This window comes from Gadus morhua, chromosome 9, assembly GCF_902167405.1.
Source record: "Gadus morhua chromosome 9, gadMor3.0, whole genome shotgun sequence".
Classification (NCBI taxonomy): Eukaryota; Metazoa; Chordata; class Actinopteri; order Gadiformes; family Gadidae; genus Gadus; species Gadus morhua.
Window position 1 is genome coordinate 25,372,270 of NC_044056.1, and position 19,994 is coordinate 25,392,263.

The 19,994-nt window shown below is 43.8% G+C and overlaps 2 protein-coding genes and 2 non-coding genes across 4 annotated transcripts in view; all 4 read right to left on the reverse strand.

Moving 5' to 3' along the window:
- Positions 1-8,391: 8,391 nt before the first annotated feature.
- rps13 (ribosomal protein S13) lies at positions 8,392-11,709 on the reverse strand. Its single transcript, XM_030366373.1, has 6 exons — positions 11,616-11,709; positions 11,057-11,105; positions 10,893-10,971; positions 9,737-9,906; positions 8,853-8,953; positions 8,392-8,458 (listed from the first exon to the last, which is right to left on the reverse strand). Exons 1-6 carry the CDS (start codon positions 11,636-11,638, stop codon positions 8,425-8,427), a joined length of 456 nt encoding a protein of 151 aa, XP_030222233.1. The 5' UTR covers positions 11,639-11,709; the 3' UTR covers positions 8,392-8,424.
- LOC115551698 (small nucleolar RNA SNORA19) lies at positions 8,662-8,789 on the reverse strand. The gene has a single exon (XR_003978196.1). It is a non-coding gene; the product is annotated as a small nucleolar RNA SNORA19 (small nucleolar RNA).
- Positions 9,053-9,180, reverse strand: LOC115551699 (small nucleolar RNA SNORA19). Its single transcript, XR_003978197.1, has one exon. It is a non-coding gene; the product is annotated as a small nucleolar RNA SNORA19 (small nucleolar RNA).
- A 2,075-nt stretch (positions 11,710-13,784) lies between the features above and the next one.
- The window catches only part of pik3c2a (phosphatidylinositol-4-phosphate 3-kinase, catalytic subunit type 2 alpha), a 72,791-nt gene continuing 66,581 nt past the window's right edge, over positions 13,785-19,994 (reverse strand). Inside the window, 6 exon segments of the mRNA XM_030366179.1 lie at positions 13,785-15,383; positions 15,504-15,629; positions 15,773-15,879; positions 16,226-16,307; positions 18,495-18,612; positions 18,896-19,020. Of these exon segments, the coding sequence (XP_030222039.1) occupies positions 15,201-15,383; positions 15,504-15,629; positions 15,773-15,879; positions 16,226-16,307; positions 18,495-18,612; positions 18,896-19,020 (741 nt within the window). The 3' untranslated portion in view covers positions 13,785-15,200.

Sequence of the window (19,994 nt, forward strand, 5' to 3'; positions counted from 1 at the left end):
GAAGAGTGGGCCTTAAAAAAGTTGTTAAATGTATTTGTCACTTTTCCTGGCCATCTAACTCCACAGAGGATGAAGGAAGCAGTTTATTCAATTGCAGGTATGTGATGATTAAAATTATATATGTATACAAGTAGTCATCTCATGTTGGAACGCGTCAGCAGAATAACTAACAGGAACTTAGGTCCGTCTTTACAGGAAGTCCACACAAGTCGATTGCTGAATGTTCAGTTCAAGGAGGAAAGTTTTGGAATTTATAATTAATATAATTTATATTTAGCAAGTGTTGACACGTAAATTAAAGGACTTGCATATGTAGGTTACAGTTACAAAATATTTGTTCTCTACAATGAAGCATAGCACGATGTTACCAGAAGACGCACTGCACACGTGATTAGCGCATAGAGTGAAGGACAGCTCAAGCACCGGAGAAGACGACCCATTTACAGCTTGAAGTCAAGAGAGAGAGATGGTTCGTGTTTGTTATTTCCCCGGCTGCGGAAAACAATTGAAAAGTTACACCCCAGAAATTATCCAGAGACTGCCATCGCGGTACAATTACCGATTTATGGTAGACAAGTGGCTTATTGTTTTGAATATGGACATTGAGACGCCAATCGAGATGCTGATGCATCTCGATTGGACAAATTCATCATTCCTAAAATAACTGCTGACCCAAAGAACCCAAAGAAAGTGTCATTGAAGAAGAATACTATTCCACGAGTACAGCAAGTGGCTACAGATAGACTTGAGATAATGGTTTGCTTATTTGTCGTGTTATGATTGTTCACAATTGGTGTGGGGGAGGATGCGTCAGGAAACAATGTTATAAGTCCTAGAAGCCCTAACTTCATTCAAGAAAGTGAAAGATGATCTTGTGAGTTGTCCAGGTGGGCTAACCTCGATTAATTGTGTATAAGGAGTTGTGGTGTGAATTTTCGGATCACGTCAATCGTTTTGCGTAAACCGTGTAGAATAAAGAGTCATCCGAACATTTAACAATTGTGGTCATATCTTTTCGTATAACGGTAAAATAACATACCAATCTTGTATCTGATGATGGAAAACAGTGGCGAAGCTAGACCTTTTTTGGGTGGGCTCAAGCCCACCCAAAACTTGCCTTAGCCCACCTTATCGTTTCGACCTCAAATCTAATATTCTACCGGTTTTTTTTTACATAAGCAATGAGAGGATGGATGCTGGACACAAAAGAACAGGCTCAAATGAGCTAGTGAAATCGAGCGCAACCGTCCTGCAGGAATCTCTAACCTCTGATTGGTGGGTGGGCGTCTCCTGTTTGACAAAACCAAAAATGTAGCACGAGCGCACCTAACATAGTTTCTGCTGTTTTGTCTGTCAAAGAGGCTAGCTAGTCTTTATCAGAAAATCCATGATTTCAGCTGTGTTATAACATGACCTGGTAGTAATAATAATAATAATAATAATTTTAAAACCTTGACATAATCTGTCAGATGTCAATTAAATGACAGTTGACCACAAGGCGATTCTATCTATGCCTCCTCTTGAATTGCTTCATGTTTTAGTCGGCAGAGCGTTGTAATGCTGCGTAGCATGATAAGGTGCAAGGAGCAAAAAAAGTTGACATGGGGGCTAATTTTCAGTTGAAAAAATACGCTGGCATTATTTTATCAGCTAAGGGCATATTCATTGCCATAACAACGTGAGCTAATCAACAATTACAACATGTTCTAATACTATGAGTTTCAGGAAAACGCCCTCAGCTGATTAAAGGTGTCAGGGGGGGCGTGAGCGGCAGAGGGGACTTAGTGTCTTATTTATTTATTTATTTTAATAAGTTACATATTTTATTTTAAATAAACATAATACCAAGGGTCAGAAGTTTTACAAGAATTTTGATCTTACAAAGTCATGGCAGAGGGACTTGTATTTATTCATGCTTGAAAGATGAACATATATTATTTTTTTTGAAAGGGAATAAGCTGATGAATCTGACAAGTGACCAATGTTTACTGTTGAAAAATATTTTTCATTAAATGCAAACCCCAGCAAATCATTTTCTCTTGTTTCTCTGTTTTGAAAGACTTAGCAGTCTTGTTTAAATGTTACAAATTGAGTTAATAAACTGAACTTGGAAATTGTTTTAAGTTGTTGCAGATGTTATCTCCGCTAATTTTATTAATCTAAATAAATAAATATTTGCAGGTTCTCAATAGTAGGCTATTTCAATTCAGGGAGGGCGTGATAAAATGCCTGTCTCTTAGGCGGGGAATGGCAGAAAATAATTGAGAACCACTGGTCTAGAACATGTTAAAATGGTAAAATAATGCCAGCGTTTTTTTTTAACTGAAAATTAGCACCCTTTTTTTTTGCATCAGAACAACAAGATTTTTTGGCATCAGAAGTTTTATAAAAATGTATGGGCCCCTGAAAGTGAGGCAATATAGTTTAGTGCTCCCGAAATAGTGGTCTGTTTCTCATATTAATAATCTAGTACATGTTGTACCAATGTGTTTCAGTAACAAATTCAGGAAAATATGGTCATTTTTTAGTGAAACTTACGCAAAGGAAATGTAATATACCTCAAATTTGTTATTACAGTTCACATCCATTGATTATTCCTTCATTCAAACAGTCGTTTCCTTTCATCACTTTAGTGGTTCAGAACTGCATTATTCAGCTCACACTGCCAGCTATTGGCTTAGACATACAACAGCATAGTAACTAAGAAAATAAAGGTTGTGGGAAAAAAAATCTTGGACAGGAATGTTTATAAACTTCATATACTCCTGTGGCTTCCTGGGGTTAAGCCCCCCCAAAAGTCAGAACCTAGAATCGCCTGATTGGTAAACATTTATGAGCCCTACTCTACTACATCTGGCCACAATTGATCTACAAACTTCAGATTCAGATTCAGATTCAGATTCAGCTTTATTGGCCAGGTTTGCGAACAAACGAGGAATTTGACTTCGGTCCCTTAGCTCTCTATGTACAACACTTACAACACAACACACAACATTTAACCTATTGTTAATATAAAACAGTACAAAAAAATAAATATAAATAAACAGATAAGTATACAGAATAACAATACAATACAATAAATAATAATAATTATAGTAATATAATAAAATAGAGGGAGGGGGCTAATTCTGAGCGTTCAACAGAGAGACTGCTTGGGGAAAGAAGCTGACTTTGTGTCGGCTGGTTTTGGCAAACAGTGCCCTGTATCGCCTGCCCGAGGGAAGGAGGTTGAACATTTTGTGACCAGGATGTGAGGGATCTAGGGCGATTCTTGTTGCCTTTTTCCTGACCCTGGACTGGTATAGGTCCTCAATGATGGGAAGGTCAGCTGCAATGATCTTCTCCGCAGCCCGTATTGTCCGTTGCAGTCTGGCCCTGTCCCGTTTGGTGGCTGACCCAAACCAGACAGTGATCGAGGTGCAGATGACAGACTGAATGATGGCTGAGTAGAAGGTGGTCAGCAGCTCTTTAGGCAGATTAAACTTCCTTAGTTGTCGCAGGAAGTATAACCTCTGCTGGGCCTTTTTCTGGACAGAGTAAATGTGGGGACACCATTTTAGGTCCTGAGAAATGGTTGTACCTAGGAACCTAAAGGAATCGACAGTGGGCACTGTGTCGTTCTGGATGGTGAGGGGGGGGAGTGGGGGGGACTTCTCAGAAAGTCCACTGTCATCTCCACAGTCTTGTTGTGGTTTAACACCAGGTGGTGCTGACTGCACCGTTGGACCAGCTGTTCCACCTCCTGTCTGTAAGCAGACTCATCACCATCCTGGATCAAACCAATGACGGTGGTGTCATCTGCAAACTTCAGGAGTTTTACGGACGGGTTCTTTGAGGTGCAGTCATTGGTGTAGATGGAGAAGAGCAGCGGGGAGAGGACACACCCCTGTGGGGCGCCAGTGCTGATGGACCGGGTTTTGGAAGAGATGCTCCCCAGTCTGACATGCTGCTGCCTATCAATCAGGAAGCTGATGATCCACTGACAGGTGGTGACAGGCACTTCGAACTGGGTGAGCTGATGAAGGATTTCAGGGACGATGGTGTCGAACACCGAGCTGAAGTCCACAAACAGGATCCTGGCATACGTCCCTGGGTAGTCGAGGTGGTGCAGTATGTATTGCAGTCCCATGTTGACAGCATCATCCGCCGACCTGTTTGCCCTGTAGGCAAACTGCAGGGGGTCCAGCAGGGGTCCTATAATGTCCTTCAGGTGGCTCAACACCAGTCTCTCAAAGGATTTCATGACCACAGACGTCAGGGCGACAGGCCTGTAGTCATTTAGTCCTGTGATGGAGGTTTTTTTGTAGACTGGGATGATGGTGGAGCATTTAAAGCAGGAGGGCACTTCACACAGCTCCAGGGACCAGTTAAAGATCCACGTGAAGATTGGCACCAGCTGTTCAGCACAGACTTGCAGACAAGAGGGGGACACACCATCAGGTCCTGGAGCCTCCTTCATCTTCTGCTTCTGAAAGAGCCGGCACACATCCTTCTCGCAGATAGTTAGTGCAGGTGGGGGGAGGGAAGATGGGTGATGAGGGAAAACCTTTTGTGCATGAGGGGTGTGACAATGGGTGCTCTTCAAACCTGCAGTAAAAGTAATTCAGGTCGTCTGCCAGTCTGGGATTTCCTGCAGGGTGGGGGGATGGTCTCTTGTAGTTTGTAATTTGTTGCAGGCCTTTCCAAAACTGATGCAGGGTCCTTGGCGGAGAGGCTTTATTTTAGTTTCTCACTGTAGCTTATTTTGGCTACCTTGATCTCCTTTGTCAACTTGTTCCTGGCCTGCTTATATAGGTCCCGGTCCCCACTACTATGGGCCTCCTCTTTAGCTTGACGCAGCTTCCAAAGATTAGGAGTGAACCAAGGTTTGCTGTTGTTGTATGTGCAGAAGGTCTTGGTCTGCACACAGAGGTCCTCGCAAAAACGGATGTAAGATGTTACAGTGTCCGTGAGGTCGTTAAGGTCTGTAGCTGCAGCTTCAAAAACGCTCCAGTTGGTGCAGTCAAAGCAAGCCTGCAACTCCAGCTTTGATTCCCTTGTCCATTTCTTTAAAGTCTTTGCCACAGGTTTAGAAGTTTTTAGTTTCTGCCTGTAGGTTGGGATGAGATGAAGCAGACAGTGGTCGGAGAGTCCTAGAGCTGCCCGGGAAACAGCGCGATAGGCGTCCTTCAAAACTGTAACAGTGGTCCAGTGTGTTTTTGTCTCTGGTGGGAATCTTGATATGCTGTCTGTATTTAGGGAGTTCCTGGTTGAGTTTGGCGTTGTTAAAATCCCCAACAATAATAACGAGAGAGTCCGGGTGTTTTTCACTCTTGTGGTGGTATATAAACACCAACCATAACAAATGAGGAGAACTCCCGCGGAGAATAGAAGGGTTTACAGTCTATGAAGAGAGACTCTAAGTGAGGGCTACACGTCTTTTCCAGCACTGTAACATCTGTACACTTAAGCTGTTAAACACTACAGGAGGTCCATGGTGTGTACAGTATAGGGCAGGCTGAATTAGAGCTGGGTGATTCATTGATTATTTTCAATTAATTCGAATTTATGGTTTAGGAAGATTTTGAAAAAGGGAAATCGATATTCGGGAAAGGACGGTACGACAGCTGTTGGTACCGCATTGACTCGGCTGCCAGATCGACTCGGGGTCCTGCGCTTACAGATGACGTGTCGACACAAGCAAACGGACAAAACCCGGAAGGGTTGTTTATAAACGGGGCTCAATCATGGACTTAAAAAGAAGGCTCAATCCGTTTTGGTTTTGATTTCATTGAACGCAGCCCGTTCTTTCGCACAAACAAAGCCATTGGAAACACGTCTAAAAGCACTGATGAATGCATTATGTAACCCAGTTCCTGTTAGGGACTCTTAAGGCCCATTCACACCCTACGGTAAATACGGATACGGACCGTATCGTCCGGTCCCGGAGGTGTTTCGTCCGTAAATGGGTCCGTCGCCTCTGAGGCCGTTTCTCAATTCGCGTACTTGTGCGTGCTCGTGTGCTCGTGGACTCGTGAAACGTCATCAGTCGTTGCCCGAGCACTGTTCCAATTCGAAGCACGCATCAAGCGAGTACTGTCGTAAAACACAGAAGTGTTCTTGATGCGTGCTCAATCTCGCCGTTTCACCGAGCATGCATCGGAGGTGGCTCGTGTGTACTTGCAACCGCTATAAATCCCAGGATGCATTTCGCACTCTCAGTACGATGGCGGACAATATGGAGAAGACGCACAACTGTAGCTTAAGTTACTCTTAACTTATATATATATTTATATAATATAATAATAATAATAATAATATAATATATAAATATATACATATAAAGTGTGTGTATAGCTATACACATGACAGGACACGCATATCTTTTCAATTTTTATTCATTGAGAATATTTACATACTATTTGAAAATGAAAGAGGCTGGGATTTTGTTTTATATAATTTGTTTATATTGTTCAGTAGTATATGCCTAAATGAGGCCGTAGCACAGTTAACGGACGAGCAGAGGTGGTGACGTCACCGAGTCCGCTGCTGTTCCAATTGCAGGTACGTACTCGCGTGCTCGCAAGTCTGTGCTTGAAGTACGGACTTGCCAAGTACGTGCTTGCAAGTCATCGAGTCCGTAGTACGCGTGCTAGGAATTGAGAAACGGCCTGAGTTTACGAATCCGGAGTGCTCCGGGAGAACCGGAGCAATACCACCGGAAATCGAGGCGGCAGTATAGAGTCAAAAGTCAGACCATTCGCGAAAATAGATAGAGTAGTATAATATCTGATATATATATATATATATATATATATATATATATATATATATATATATATATATATATATATATATATATATATATATATATATATATATATAGTATTTGACGTTTTGGACTTATATTATACTATATACCTGACATTTTTATTTTATTGTTTATTGTTATTGTTCCCCTGCTTTGGCAATGAGTTGTAACTGGTCATTTAACAACATTTTGAGGAGATAATCTGCGGGTTGATGAGGGTGTCACATGCCACCGCACACTTTTTGCATCCGATTTCGGATGACGCAAAGCAAAATCATCTCCACAGATCTCATGTTTGCGATTGTCGATGCCGTTAATTTGTGAAACGACAGTCACTGCCATCTAGAGGATTTATTGCGTAACATCCATAACGCTGAAACCAGGTATGAAGGGTAGTTCCGGGGGCAACGTTTGGGGCGACGGACGATTTTCGTCCGGATCCGGAGGTATAAATCGGCCTTTATTCGGAAGGAGGAGAACGGAAGTGTCTGCGTGTGGGTCGCTGTTTTGAATCGTGTTGGGAGCGCTGGAAATAAAGTGGATCGCCCCTTTCAGTGAATGGAGTTAACCGATTCTTCTTTATAACCCAAGTATCGTCAACTATAATTTGTACATTAGATTATTCATATTTTAGAGAACAAAAGGAGATCGTTAATACTTGGGGATAACATGGGAATGAATGACAATGGAAAGACAGCGTTTACAGGAAGTGCGTCATTATTGCGCATCTAGGACATTCTACTTGCTGTAGTTTGGTCTGGCTTTGCGAGACTAGGACCGAGTTGATCTGGCAGCCGATTCAATCCGCCACCCACGGCGCCAGCTCCCCTGCTAGTACCGGCCCACCTGGCCTCCTCGTGGCTGATGGGTTGAGGAGTATGGCCGTTTCTCAATCCCAAGTACGCGAACTACGGACTCGCGGAGTTGGAAGTTCGTACTTAACAAGTCTGGACTTCAAGTAAACACTTCCGAGGAAGAGAGTACGCACCTGCAATTGGAACAGCAGCGGACTCGATGACGTTACCAGCTCAGCTCGTCTGTTAACTGTCCTACGGCCTCATGTAGGCATACAACTACTGAACAATACAAATTATATAAAACAAAACAGCCTCTAGTTTTAAAAGAGTATGTTAATATTTTGAATGAATATAAATGAAAAGTTATGCGTATTCACACGGCAAGCCAGCTGTACCCTACACAATCAGTGGCTTGAAAAAGATTGTATGAGATTGCCGTTTCTCAATTTTCCTATATAGCCCACTATATTATTGGAGTGGAGTGCCAATTTCATGGCACAATCAAAATACGTCAGAAGTGCAACGTGGAAGGCTGGCGTCCGAGGAATCAGGAACACACGATGTGATACATTTCCGACACACTCATAACGGCAGTGAAAATAACATCAAGTTGCCGTGGGTCGTAACTATGGCGATAACACGCCCCTATCTTCTCTAAAACGATTCGTTGAATAATGTTTGGACTTCAATCCCAATAGGGAAATCCGTCCGTTTAAATATAAACCCATAATTGGATCATTTTATACCACCACAACATACTTTGAAACACTCCCTTAACAGTCAAAAGAATGACAAGACAAAATATAGAATTTATTTTTTTATTGATCCAAAAATTGTTTATGCCACCAGAGCAGAAGCTGTAGAGGACTCGCTGTTGACAGAAAAAAAATGGGCGTTAAAAATAATAATCTACACATGTTCAACAAACAGGCTGCCAGTTGACACTTAGAGTAGTTACCATCCGATACTTACGTTTTATAGCAACTACATTTAATCCTGTCAGTATTTCCTGAATTGCGTCTAACGTCATTTGAAATAAAGACCACACCAATGAAGACGTGATATCTATATAATGGATGTACGAAGGGGACTGGCAGAGCCGGCACATGGTAGCCACTCTGCTAATTTACCTCCAGTGTTTCTTGCACAACAGAAATATCCCATCTCTTAATATATGTAAGAGCAGACAATGAATTGTGCACCAAGTATACACCTGGTCAGTATCTTACGTGTACTAGCAAGCATACGTAAGTAAGTATACGTACTACTTCCAGTTGGGGGCCAGTACTCTCTTGGTCTTGTAGTAGCGGGCCAGCCTGTGGATCCTGCTTTCCACCAGAATGAGCCGGAACTTGGCATCCCTGTCCTGGAAGACAGCACTCAAACGGTTAACATTAAGGAAATTACATTGAGCCAAGACCAAAGGAAACTTAAGTGTCCAAATCTGAAGTCCAGCTCCATGTCGTTCTGTATGAAGGGGACTGGCGGAGGAGGCACATGAAGCCACTCCGCTAATTTACCTCCAGTTTCTCTAGCACAAATGACATATCTCCACTCTTATGGAAGGTATGGGGGAGATAGTGAATTGTGCATCAACTCACCATGTAAGATCATAGTTCTGCAATCAAACAGTTAACATAGAAATGTTGGCAGCCACTCGAATTTTCCACCACAGGTCAAATAATTTAAGTCTAGACGAACGAAAACACATTGTGGTTGGGTTTTCTAAATGTGTGTGATGTGGAAGCACATTTATTGAACCTTAAAGTCCCAATGAGCAAGATGTACATTAATGAAATCACCGCTGATGAGCATTGCCTACAGGTTAGGGATGGGCAACGATGGTCAAATAGTCTGAGTCATGTGGTATATTGAATAATGAATGTGACTGGTTATTCATTACACGGCTCTTCTCAATGCTGTTTAACGCTCCGTCCACTTGGCCCGATTTCCTAATATTAGTAAAATATTTCTCAGCGAATATCGAATAGTATTGTTGCCAGAAATGCACAGCCTACTACAGAGATGTTCACGTTGACACTTAATGCACATAAGAATGCAAATGTTTGGAGCTCAGCATACAGCTGCTTACTCCTGATATGGGATCAGTGAATGCAATGCTTTATTCTTGAGCCTGACTACATCATACCTTTCTGTTCCTCTCAAGATGCTTCCTGACTGCCACAGCCTTCTTGATGAGGTGGTAGAGGTCCTCTGGGAGGTCCGGGGCCAGGCCCTTGGACTTCAGGATCCTCAAGATCTTGTTTCCTGTGACGAAACGCACCTGGGCCACACCGTGGGAATCCCTCAGAATCACACCTGAGGAGAGACAACAGTCACACCTCCATATGAAGCAGTCCTCTCAACTAGTCCACAGGGAGGGCTCCGGAGACCTTCAATACCAGCTGCACTTATTCACTAGACAGCGTTGCTTTTATGATACTTTGTGACAACATGCCCAGCATGAAATGAAGTGTTGCGCTAGTACCATTTCCTGCATCACAATAATTGATCACCGAGTACAATTTCAGCTGACTTGAGCAGTACAGTGAACAACTGTGGCAAAAAAATCTAACTAATGCACAGAAAACATTTAGAGAAATGTTCTTTGGTCAGGTTATATTGAGCCACGGCAAAAAATGATTTAAATGCAAACCAATGTTTTTTTAGTCGGTGGAGCAGAATATGGCAAAATGTCCAAATCTGAAGTCCAGCTCCATGTCGTTCTGTACGAAGGGGACTGGCGGAGGAGGCACCGTGAAGCCACTCCGCTAATTTACCTCCAGTTTCTCTAGCACAAATGACATATCTCCACTCTTATGGAAGGTATGGGGGAGATAGTGAATTGTGCATCACCTTATTCTGAGATCTACAGGCATCTCAATACTGACGTGGGTCTGAGGATAGAAGCAAAATCTCCCTTCATACATTTTAATAGCAGGGATATTTTGTTGACCCGAGAAGTATTACGTTTTGCTGGTTCAACAATACAGGTTATTTCTTTATGGCCACCAACATGGGGCTCTGGTCCTCTGAACAGGAGGAACCAGACCCCTGGAGCGGGTGCAGCACCATGACACCACAAAAAAGATAAGTCCTGATGCTGGATAAAGTATTGTTCCGTTAATGCAAGCAGCTGTCAAAAAGACTGAACCATAGCTTATGAACTTGTCTGTCCGGTGATAGTTAACATGGGCCCGGTTAATAACTGGCTTAGCAGGAGGCCCCGGGACGCTTACGCCTTTATTTTACATCCTCAACGAGCCGCTTTACTGACTACGGTGACCGTGTGGAGCTCTACTCACCGATCTGAGATGGAGTCAGACCCTTTTTGGCCAGCTTGAAGATCTGCTCCTTTACATCATCAGATGTTAGTTTCAGCCACTGGAACAAATTGAAAGTTTAGTTTAGACCATCGAATAACCAGGTCTTTGTTCTACGTGTGGATAGAGAACAGGTTGATACTCACAGTGGGAACACTGCGCCTGTACGGCAGAGCAGACTGGGACAAGCCCTTTCTGTGGACGGGACAGAACAAGGGTTATTCCTCAAGGACCATACAGGGTTTAGACCTCCGGAATAAACAGGGTTTAGTTCTTTAGGTTAGGTACTCCTCTGACAGTAGGAGTATCGAAGGCCTTTCCGCGGAGCCTAAACGTGTTCAGGGAACAGATAGTTTCCATCTCCAGATTAACACCAAGAACTGTAACATAACCTAAAATAATCCATCGCGCAGTGTACGTGAATGTAGACGACATTGAATAGCAACACTACGGTTATTGAAACCGAAGTTCCTCCACATGTTCCAGCGTTAGCATGTGTTAGCGTTAGCTGCCGCTACCCACCAGCAGCTTTTGAAGTGGAAGCGGACTGACCGCAATTAGATAACAATTTCAGTCTCAATAACGAATTCAAGCTCTTCGTTTGATTCAACGAAGGACTGTGGTGGTGTTACCGTACAATATGTCAACATCTGAACACGTCAAAATGATTTAAAAGGAGATAGATCGGTCTAAAGGAGCACCTACCCGGGAGCGTGCATGCGACCCATGATGGCGCTGGAGGAAGAGAGGCCGCTCAAGCGACGGAAAGAGCTATTTTGCGTTTGCACAGGAAGTGACGTATACGACACACGGCACGAGTTATCAGCTTTCCGGTTTAGAACCAAAGATATAACATTAAATATATCACTAAAAATAACACTAAAACACCATGTAGGTACCGATCATTCACTTATTTCAGATTTTTTTTCCAACATATGAGTCTCTTTGTTGGATTTATCAATAACATTATAAGTTATCAATATCAACTATATCGGCAATAATTATTTCAAACTGACAATGAAGGCCTTCAGACAGATGAGTGTTTCTAACAGACAACCCATGGGACTCAAACTAGACTCGTTCCCATTATTATTATTCCTTTTGATAATTATTTGACCCTCGGTAGATGTTTCCATTATGTAGCAATTTGCAAATGGACATCACCCTTCTCTTAACACCATATTACAAACCTACTTTGTTAGTAATGATGTGTAGTTTATATTTCAACTTGACTATCCTCAAGTAAGCCTAGTTTAAATAAAAAACAAAAAAAATGCAAACATGTTTTATGGTTAGGGGTTTTATAATTGATAATTGCTGTGTAATAATGGCAGACAGTACTTTACTCAATAACCATATTTTATTAGAAAGTCAATTCAACCACATAAACCTCTTCTTCAAAAGGCTACCATCAAACGCCAGGTGAGATTTAAGGTGGTACTATTAATCTATAAATCCTGAACGGATGTACAGCTTTCATTACAGCAAGCCTATGAGACAGCAGTAGCTACCTCTGCAGCAGGTGCGAGGTGAGAGGTCTACTACGCGTTCCTCGTCCACCCTCCACCATGTAGCCCTAATGCTGTCTGTTTAAGGCATGGTTTCTCAACGGGGGCGGTACCGCCCCCTGGGGGGCGTTCGCACAACCTAGGGGGGCGCTGGGAACGTGATAACATTTTTAGGGGGGGATTTAAAACTTTTTCTTCTTTTTTTCTTTTTTTTGGGTGAAGAAATAGGCTACCTGAAATACATGGCCGATTTTCATTTATTGGTTTCTAACCCCTCTACCGTCTCAGCTACTTTTTACTGTCTATGCGCAGTGGAACAGTGATAATACAGCGCGGTTCGGTCCTGCACATGCCCGGACTCCCGTTACATCAGCTATCGTCATGACCTCTATAGTAACGCTGATAAACATAACCCAAGTTTGCGGGTCAACAGTTCAATAACCAACGCAACACAATCAAACAAGACCGATAGCAAGATAAATATATAATTATGTTTCATAGCCCGTTTTCCTCCTTCCTCTTGTTCACATGCTCTGAGCGTAGTCTCCACGAAAATACCGTTGCATTTCAAATACAAAATATATAGGCCTTATTAGGCCTCTGGGTGCGATCTGTTTTCGTGGAGTCCGCGTTGCCCGGGCCGCGGTGCCCGTGCCAGAGGATCAGGGTAAGGTCAGGGGGGCGTTTGCTCAAAAAAGGTTGAGAACCACTGGTTTAAGGGTTGCTGGCTGGGACCGCTACCGGCCTCCTCAGCAGCCAACCCATCACTATGGAAGATTCTCTTTTCTTTGTTTCTTTTCTAAATATGGAAGGAGAGATCCCCCACTGTTTTCTTGTTGCCATTTGTGGGGCTAGGGTAAGGGGGGTGTTATAAAGTAAGATCAAAGTAAAGCCCTTTGATAATGTAATCAAGGGCTTTACAACTAAACTTGACTTCTTCTGTATACTAAAACAGCTCTATTGATTATGACTTTAGTTATTCAACATAAACCTTCTCTACTCTCTTCTCTTGAGTAGAGCAGCAAATATGAAGTTAAATCAAGTAGCTTGTTTATCCAAAAAAGGTTGACTTCTATATCATCATGTGCTATGATCAACATATCTCAGTTAGTTGATAATTTTAGCAGATCTATCAAAAGAAAATGAGATTTATAGATACACGTTATTGAGCAGGAAAGGCTGAAGCATCCTGCTCAACGATGCAGACAGGTAGGCTGCAGACAGACATGTTGGCTTCAGACATACAGGTTCCCTACAGAAAGACCGGTAGGCTGAAGAGACAGGTAGGCTGCAGAGAGACAGGTGGGCTACAGCCAAACAGGAGGGCTTTAAGATCGGCTCAAAATACACAAAGAAGCCACACACATCTTGTTCCAAAAACATTTAATTTTCTTTAGGGTAGATGAATTAAAGTACACAATCATAAGGTTAAAGATCACCAATGAAGAATAAATAACAGGCCATGTTAAGACACTCCTTTTATACAGTCTCTAATAGTGTATCACCATTATTCATACTGTGAGCAAAGTGTCTTAAATCATAACTGTATTTTTAGATATTCTATTTATAAGAAAAGGTTTTCCCTCCAGATAATTAACTTTATTTATTAAACATCTCATAGTTATCGTTAGCTGCAGGAGAGGACGAGGATAGCCAACCAACCTCCATTGCAGTTGTTCCCTTTTGTTTAACTTAAGATTTCTACAGAGTTGAACTAAGTTGCCCAACACTGATAAATCACCGGTCAACTAAATGTTATTCAGCTGTTACTGAGGAACCAGTGGTGGGCCCGGGCTAAACGGTGGACCCTCCCACCCCCCAGGGGTCCCGGGATGGCCCTTCATCCCGGCTCCATTCATATTGCAGATCCTAGATCTGAAGCCCTCATGGAGAAACACCCAAGGCTTTAGTAGCTGAAGGCTTCACTAAGATATTCTACTGGACTCTTTAGTCAAGTGGATCTCTGAGTGTTAAAACATATCTTTGTAGGCACAGTTGTTCATTTTCCAGCCTTAATAATCAATTCAGCACATTCCAGGCATTAATAAGGCCACGTACAGTCTCGTCTTGTGGGAATAATGTTCCGAGACGTCACTCCTGCAAAACCTGGATGCCGGTCACGTTTTGTCTATGTAGATAAAAGAATCCTCTCGATTACAAAGGTCTGGAAAATAAATGTCTCAATCTATATATACTCTTCTGAAGGAAGCAGTTTGGTCCTCTAATGTCAAAATGTACAAACATTACAGCTCTGTTATCGTTTAGAAAAGAGCAACACGGTGAGAGAGATTGTTCGTCACAAACTTTTTCGATAAGTCTGATAAAAGGGGGAGGAAAGGGGAGGCACAATAAAAGATGGAGTGAAACAAAGGAGTGATGGTTGGGAGCTGTCCCTCTGAGGCCCGTCTGTAGGAGCTGTCCCTCTGAGGCCCGTCTGTAGGAGCTGTCCCTCTGAGTCCCGTCTGTAGGAGCTGTCCCTCTGAGGCCCGTCTGTAGGAGCTGTCCCTCTGAGGCCCGTCTGTAGGAGCTGTCCCTCTCTGAGGGCCGTCTGTAGGAGCTGTCCCTCTGAGGCCCGTCTGTAGGAGCTGTCCCTCTCTGAGGGCCGTCTGTAGGAGCTTGGGATTTTTGAAGACAGATGCGTGCACACCGTCCCCAGGAAGTAACATGTGAGGGGATCTAAAAGTATGGCACAGGAGAGGGGTCTAGAAGGAGGGGTCGGGAGAGGAGTCTAGAAGTAGGGGTTGGGAGAGGAGTCTAGAAGTAGGGGTCTAGAAGTAGGGGTCTAGAAGTAGGGGACAGCGGTGAGCTTGTGCCACTTGACCGTCTCTTTGCTAAGGTCAAATTCTTTGAGTCGGAGCGTGATGCCACCCAGGAAGAAGTTCTCCCGCAGCGACTCGGCGCTCAGCACACTGAGCTGAAGCTCCCGAAGGCCCAGGGTCTCCTTACTGTAGCCGCTGTAGACCAGCTGTGGAGAGAAGAACCAACTACATGAAGGATCACAGGCTGTGGGGAGAAGAACCCACTCCATGAAGGCCCCAGACTTATGCCATGCACTAAGTATCAAACTGCTCAGTGTTGTGTGTACCATCTCATTAAAGGTTGGATTCCTCGTCTTCCTTGTTATCTTGGTCTTGCGTTTGGATGTCTTGTGAGGGTCAGGGAGCAGGTAGGTCTTCACATAGGGGTTTGGATCTGTCCCGTCCTCAGAAACCTGAAGACACAACATCACTGGTAGTAGAAGTATGGATAGATTGCTACTGCTCATCTTCATACACAAGACAATACGAGAACTTGTAGAGAAAACCACCAGTAAAGACGAGCCGTTGGACAGAAGGAGGTGGGCAGTGCACGTACCAGGTCTCTGATGTGCATGACCATGATGAAGAGGTTGCTGTTCCTGTACGACACAGAGACCTTCACCTCTCCTTCCACCCGGCCACCTGTGGGGCTGAGGGGGGGCTCTGGAACCGGAGAGACAATGTTAGAGCCTCCAGACTCCAGCCTCTCCTCTAGTCTGACCAGCCCAGCTGGCTCACATCTGGAGCTTCTTTTCAATTCTTAATTCTTTTTTATCTGTTCTTTCATTGTTTCCTTTCATTGTGCAAATGAATCAACTAAACTAATCGACTGCATCATTTCAAAATAACCTTTGTAAACTAGTCAGATCAAAACAGCATGACCCAGACTGATGTTGCTCATTCATTTAAGCCCCCATGATTAGCATCATGATATGCCTGTGTTCTGATGAAGATAGGAATTATAAGGTACATTAAAGGCCCCCACATGATTCCATCAGGTAAGACATACCTGGAGCTTTGGGCGTGGCCTCCACACCTTCTGTCTTGTCGTCACGGGCGACCGGGTGGTAGAAGGTGTAGATGAGGTCACACTGTCGAGAGATATCAAGGGACCATAAGAAAAACATTTGTGGGATCTGGGCTGCTTGCAAGAGGGGGAGCCAATCAGACGCCACGGAACCTCTCCAGGTTCTGGAGAGGTTCCGTGGGTGTAGAAAGAAGGGTGTAGTAAGAAAGGTGTAGTAAGAAGGGTGTAGTAAGCATGCCAGGCCAGTAAGGGGTGGTTTAACTTTCTGATCAAATATGTAAAAGAACTGAAGAAAACCATCAGCCTGTGACAACGGCTTTCTACTGCACCGTGTCGTCAGAAGCTGGGGTTTTGTCCATCCACATGACGCAGTAAGGCTGCGTTTTGAAGAATTCCCTCTTGAAGTGGAGTTAGTCTCTGGTTTCTGGCCCAAAAACCTCCGTAGTCACGTGGAAAAACTCCAGCTGAATCTTTGTTCTTACAACCGATCCTCCCAGCGATCGACTGTTGGATCATGCTATTAAACATACTAGTTTTCACACATGCGTCGCGCGCACTCAACCTCTAGTTGTAATTAAACCTGTAGCAATAATGTCGAAACCCAAGTCGATTATGTAACAAATTTCTGAGCGCATAATATAATAAAATGTTGCCTATAATTTTACAACGTATAACATTCGTTCACCACAAATGACTCTTAAAAGCAGTGTGAACATTTAAATATTTTTTAACCATTCAGCGAACAAAAGCCAACAGGCTGATTATCATTTAGGGGGCCACTCAATGACATACAGAAGCGTCAACAACACGCCCACTGAAGTGTGAGAAAAGTGTGATTTTCTACTCCTCATTCACATATAAGCAAATGTCAGGATATGCTGTTCGCACGTACGGCAGGACTTCCACGTGTGTCTGAAAGCAGCAAGTGTGTGAGCATTTGATTACATTATAAATTCAAGTCAATTTATGGTAACAGGGGTAATAGTTCAACGGAAAGTGTAGTATACTATGCATTCAAATCAATTATTAAATAGATTTTACTGTTATTCAGGGCTGAAAAGTGCATTGACATTTTAAAATGCAAGGCAACTACTATTGGTTAGTTGAAAATAATAATCATCATCGAGATTAAACATCTCTTCCTGGCCAAGACAGGCAGCAGTAGCCTACAGTCACACATAGCATACACACAAAACATAAGAAAAGTAAAACTAAAACAGTCCACAGGGGGGGGGGGGGGGGGGGGTATCAATATCGCAAGACATTTGGGGAGGCTCAAGGAGGAGGGTAATATTAAGTTTGAGCAACAAAGTGTAGTCTTGTAGTGGACTTATTCACGATACTGTTTCATTGACAAGTTTTCGTTCTGTGTTATAGGGACGCTGTCTCTTTAAGAATAACGTGACTTCTGTGTTGATATGCCGGTCAGTGCGATGTTCGAATTTAACTGTTTTAATATGACAAAATGAACAACCCGCTGTTGCATGTCGAGGTGAGAAATTGTCTCTTCCCTTATTTTATCGCAATTTCTAGAGTCTATAGACAGAACGTCTTACCTGGAAGAGTTTGTCGACATCGGAGCCGTTATGTTTAGAAACACAACGTCTTGCCTGGGTGAGTGTCGCTGCGATGTGTGTGTTCTTACCCGGGTGAGTGTCGATGGCGGAGCAGTTATGTTTAAAAACGTAAGGTCTTAGCCCGGCGAGTGTGTCGCTGCCTTTGTCTTGACGTACGGTGTGTGTGCATGCGTGTGTGTGCGAGCGTGTGTGTGTGTGTGTGTGCTTCCGTGTATGCGTCACTGCCTTTGTCTTGGTGTGTGTGTGTGTATGTGATTCCATGTATGTTTGTGCGTATGTGTGTGTGTGTGGTGTGTGTATGTGGTGAGTATGTGCTATGTGTTTGTACGTGCTTGCGGCGTATGTATGCGTTCGCGCGTGCTGTGTGTGTGTGTGAGCTGCAGGCTGCTTGGCACATGCGCATATGAGTAACTGGAATAAGTGGTGCGACAGGCCTGCTGTTATAGCAGAAAGATGTGATCCTCTGTAGACACACGGTCAGTCACTGCTGGGTGGGGTGGTGCCTCAATAGGTTATTCGGCCATGATGACCTTCTGTAGAACTTCTCATACATTTGAAATGTATATACTTTCTCAGCTTCGCTCCGTAGCATTGCCATGCTAGCTAACAGCTAACAACCTGTTAAGTTTCTCTTACCACCCATATAACAGGGGAGGAGCCTGACCCCATCTCACCTGGGTGACCTCTGTGGAGCTCCTCAGCAGGTTGTGGACGTAGTTGTTGAGCTCCAGTTTCCTCTTGGACGCCACCTCCTTGATGTGCGTGCGGCCCAGAACCATTTTGTTAGGGAAGCTACAGAGAGACAACACTGGGACGTTACCACGACAGACTGGGAGGTTACCACCACAGAGTGGAGACAGACAGCCAGCACTGGGAGGTTACCACCACAGAGTGGAGACAGACAGACAGCACTGGGAGGTTACCACCACAGAGTGGAGGCAGACAGACAGCACTGGGAGGTTACCACCACAGAGTGGAGGCAGACAGGCAGCACTGGGAGGTTACCACCACAGAGTGGAGGCAGACAGACAGCATCTTTGGGTCCTTAAGGTTTCCCTTTTCCTGTGATGATTACCTGGGCAGCTTCCAGAGGGGGAACAGGATGCTGAGCTTGCTGTGCAGCTCCTGGAACTCGTCGAAGGTGCGGAAAACAAACTGGGGCTCGTTCTGCCCCTCCCTCAGGAGCCTCACCACATAGGTCTGAGGAGACAGAACACAACCAGGAGAAAACTCCATTGGTCACGCAAATTTGACTTGGGCGAAGAACCTGGTTGAAGGATTTGCACAAGTATGACCTTCTCAACCATGGCCGCAATAACCACCACTACGAGCCTTCACTTGTTGGGCAGTACCAGAGACGAGAGCCCAACGCAGTCGTTTGGGGTTCATAATATCATCAGGAGACGCACAGCTTTTGGCCGTGATACTATATATTATATAGATAATTATTATATATTATAGAGATATAGCGCTCCGGGAGTCCACAAACGGCAACAATCCCTTTCTCCTCCTTGTGGTGTTTACTCATCAGGGAGTGAGCGCTGGTTGGCGTCACCACAAAGCATCACGTGTTCAAATATCTCACCTTGACCAAAGTGTTTGCTTGAGTAGAAACACGCGAAATCCACGGGAACCAGGTTGTTCGCTCTGCGCCATTCATCAATTCACGCCTCAAAACAAGTCTTTTCATTGACTTTGACTTCTTTTTTTGTTGGTGTGAACGCATCTTAAGACTGACGGTCCATAGGTGTTATTATTACTAAGTGGGTGTTGACTGACGGTCCATAGGTGTTATTATTACTAAGTGGGGGTTGACTGACTGTCCATAGGTGTTATTATTACTAAGTGGGGGTTGGCCGACGGTCCATAGGTGTTATTATTACTAAGTGGGGGTTGGCCGACGGTCCATAGGTGTTATTATTACTAAGTGGGGGTTGACCGACGGTCCATAGGTGTTATTATTACTAAGTGGGGATTGACCGACGGTCCATAGGTGAGTACTGAGTCAATTTGTACAGAGAACAGCATGCAGTCGTGTGATTTGATTGGAATATTGATCATCTAAATACCTGAGTCCAACATTGATTTAGTTTAATATTGATCATGTACAGTCACTAAATATTATCCAATTAGCTCTTTCTTCGATTTCAAGAGCAGACCGGATTGGTGGGATC